General features: G+C 45.0%; 1 protein-coding gene across 1 annotated transcript; it reads left to right on the top strand.

Annotated features, from left to right (window-relative positions):
• The first annotated feature begins 245 nt into the window (after positions 1–245).
• LOC148024284 (COBRA-like protein 7) lies at positions 246–3261 on the top strand. Its single transcript, XM_087693893.1, has 2 exons — positions 246–1526; positions 1720–3261. The coding sequence occupies exons 1-2, from the start codon at positions 962–964 to the stop codon at positions 3099–3101; spliced, it is 1947 nt and encodes a 648-aa protein (XP_087550019.1). The 5' UTR covers positions 246–961; the 3' UTR covers positions 3102–3261.
• The last annotated feature ends 262 nt before the right edge of the window (positions 3262–3523 follow it).

Here is a 3523-nt window from a genome sequence, read left to right as displayed (position 1 = left end):
CTAGGCTCTTGAAAGTCTAGTAAAGTGATTTGGTGGACAGCGTGTGGACTAGGTCTTGAAGGATCTTTTGTTGGGTTATCCCATGTAGCCTGGTATGTACACACACACAATCGTAGAAGAGTTGCGGACTGTGCAACGTTCGGATTTCGCCGAGTGGGGCTCACGCGAAGGCGCCGGCCATCATTCGGCGATCTAATCAGCGCCCAAGCGATAATCTCATTTTAACTTAGGCTTAAAGGAAGCCTCTCTCTCTTTGTAACACAGAGAGAGAGAGAGAGAGAGAGAGAGAGCCACCCCCCAAGAAAAAAGTCGTCTCTCAGCAAATCTAACGACATGGTCCAAATCCTGGAGCTCCTCTTGCGCCTGGGTCCTTGACAGCTCCGCTGCAGGCCATCATCTCTTCTCTTCCTCTCGCTGCTTAAGAGCCCAGACATCAGACCGCCCTCCCTCCGAGCTCCGTTTCTTCAACATCATCATCAGAAGGAGACGTAGAACAAAGGGAAGGAAGAATAGTCTCCCCTCCCCTGGTATAGAAAGAATACAAGAAGAGCAGGCTCGAGAAGAAGAAGAAGGAACAGGAGGAGGAGAAGAAGACGAAGAAGCAGAAGAATAAGAAGCAACCAGGATTTGATTGTTGTTAGAAATTCACAGCTTGCAGAAAAATTGAATAATTGAGAGAGCCATTGCTGCATTCTTCATCCTGTCAGTCCACAATTACCGCTCGGTTTTTGTCTGCTGCCCTTGGATCTGAGCTAGGGTTTTGCATTCTACGCCAAGTGCGTGGTTTTACATATCAACCATCTGCTGTTAGCATCTAAAGCTTTGTTCTAGTGAGCGTGTCTGGTTTTTGTTCTCCCTAGTGCTAGGTTTGTCTCACAATTGTCGTGAAGCTCCGGTACACCTCATTGCCATCGCTCTGTTGCCATTGCTTAGGCTACACAACTGGGCAAGACGCCACGTCATGAACCTCCTCCTCCTCCTCCTGCTGCTGCTCTACCCTTTCTCGGATGTTTCAGCACAGAACACAGCCCCAGCACCTGCCCCTGTTCCCCCGCCCCCGCCCCCACCCCCTCCTCCGTTTGCTGATGCCACTAATTCTTGTACAAATGGTGTTGCCGTCCTTTATACCCTTACAGCCCCTCCCCAGAGGGCCTTCCCTGTTACCGAGGATCCTGCCAATCAGCCATACGCCTTCACTGCAAGCCTTGAGATCTTCAATGCAGGCGAACAAGATCTCAAAGGATGGGAGGTGTTCATTGGCTATGTGAACAAGGAGATCCTGGTCGACGCAGGGGGTGCTCTTGTTGCAGATGGCTCGCAGTTGCCTGCAAATGCCAGTGAAGGCATCACTCTTACAAGCCCTTCCACAGTATTGAAGACTGGGATTGATACCGCTATGGATTTTAATCAGATGGGTGTGAAGCTGATCTTGAAAGGAACAGAATTTGGGCAGAACACCACCTCCATGCCCAACAACATCTCACTAACGACTCCTGGGTACAGTTGCAGCGAGGCAAAAACAAGTGGTGAGTGCTTTCTCGATGCATTTAGTATAAATTTTACCTTGTTTTACAGGCTGTAAATCTTTGATCTGTTTTTGGCTTTGGGCCCCAGCATATCTAGGAAGCTATTTGTTCTGATGGACATGATAATTTGACAAATTTATTTATTAAAGCGTTGTATGGTTTTTGATTCTTGCTTTTGATCTTTTTCTGGCAGGCAGCTCCATTGAAACCTGCTGCATCAAAGTAAACTCTACAGTAACACTTAGTGGCACTGTATTTTTACCTCGGTATAAGGGAGACATTACGATTTCTTATGATGTGCTGCAAGCATATGGTGACAATTACTGGGCACAGGTCACATTGTCTAATGATAATCCAACAGGACGATTAGACTTCTGGAACTTGAATTGGGATTGGCAAAATGGTGAATTCATACACGCAATGAAAGGGGCTGAGACAACAGAACAAGAACAGATGGATTGTATTTCGGGACCTGCAGGAACCTATTATGCTCAAATGGATTTTTCTCAGGTCATGAATTGTCAATCCAGGCCTACAATTATAGATCTTGATCAATATAAAGCCAATGACTCTCTTGTGGGCAGAATTCCCTATTGTTGTCGCAATGGGACGGTGCTGTCAGTGTTGCAAGATCCTAGCAAATCAAAATCAGTCTTCCAGTTGCAGGTGTATAAACTTCCTCCTCAGAATCAGAATAGGACCCTTATTGATCCTCCTATAAACTGGAAACTTAGTGGGTATTTTGATGCTGATTATGAATGTGGCCAGCCACAACTTGTTCAGCCAACAGACTTTCCTGATTCTGCCAGTGCACTGCGAACTGAATCAGCAGTTATGAGCTGGCAAGTTACATGCAACATTACTCAAACTCCAACCAGTCTTCCCAAGTGCTGCGTCTCTTTCTCTGCATACAATAACAACTCAGTGGTGCCATGTAAGACATGTGCTTGTGGCTGTGGGTCTTCTTCATCGTGTAATCGCAGTGCTGAGGCGTTACTGATTCCAGTTGAATTGGCAACTGTGCCTTCTGTCAATCGATCAGCTAAAACTCTTGCTTGGTACCAGCTCAACCACTGGCCTGTACCACAGGTGCTACCTTGTCCTGACAACTGTGGTGTGAGCATCAATTGGCATCTTCTATCAGACTTCAACACTGGATGGAGTGCCCGAGTAACTGTATTCAACTGGCAGGGTATGCAATTTGCAGACTGGGCAGCAGCAGTTGAGCTTGGTGCAACTTTTGCGGGTTTCCAAAAAGCATACAGCTTTAATTACTCTATGACAGACAATAACACTATTTTCATGTTTGGATTGGAAGGGCTTAATTATCTTAATGGAGTATATAACAATTACCCTGGAATACAACAATCTGTGCTGTCATTCACCATGGATGGTGTACAGGGCAATATAACTACTCCTGACTTCTATCCCAAGAAGGTCTTTTTTGGCGGGATGGAATGTGCTCTTCCAGATATTCTACCAACTAGTAGCTCTTTGAGGATATCTCCTGGAGTATCTGCAGTTATACTGATTCTCTTAGTATTTCTGGGCTTAGGACCCTTAGAGCTTTTGTAAGCAAAAGAATTAGCAGACAGTTTTCTTATTCTTTTTTGTTTGCTTTTTTCGACAGTATACCTGATCATCTTGGTCATTCTTTTTTTCATTGAGTGGGTTTTATGCTCGCTTCAGTGTCTGTGGATTGAGCTGTCGAAAAACGGAAGTGTGTGTTACTCCTCTGAAGTGGTCCTGACTTACTGCGACTTTCGTTCGCTTCTTGTAAACTTGATCTCTTTTCTACCTCAACCATACGATTAAGAATTATGTTCAGCTTTCATCACTGCGCAGTTTCTTTTTTCTTAACTTGTGGTCAGTTAAATTTGGCTTCTATTAGTTTCTTTTGCCCGGTAGGTAGTCAAACTCTCCAAGGGTAAATTCTATTACTAGATTGTACCTTTCAGGTGAAGTGCACCATGGTACCAGAGATTTTTGAACTTTCC

The sequence above is a fragment of the Lygodium microphyllum genome, chromosome 15 (genome assembly GCF_053477565.2).
Source record: "Lygodium microphyllum isolate KBCC chromosome 15, Lygodium_microphyllum_v1.1.10, whole genome shotgun sequence".
In the NCBI taxonomy this organism is placed as follows: Eukaryota; Viridiplantae; Streptophyta; class Polypodiopsida; order Schizaeales; family Lygodiaceae; genus Lygodium; species Lygodium microphyllum.
Note: the sequence above shows the minus strand (reverse complement) of the source record. Positions and strands in the feature narration are given on the sequence as shown.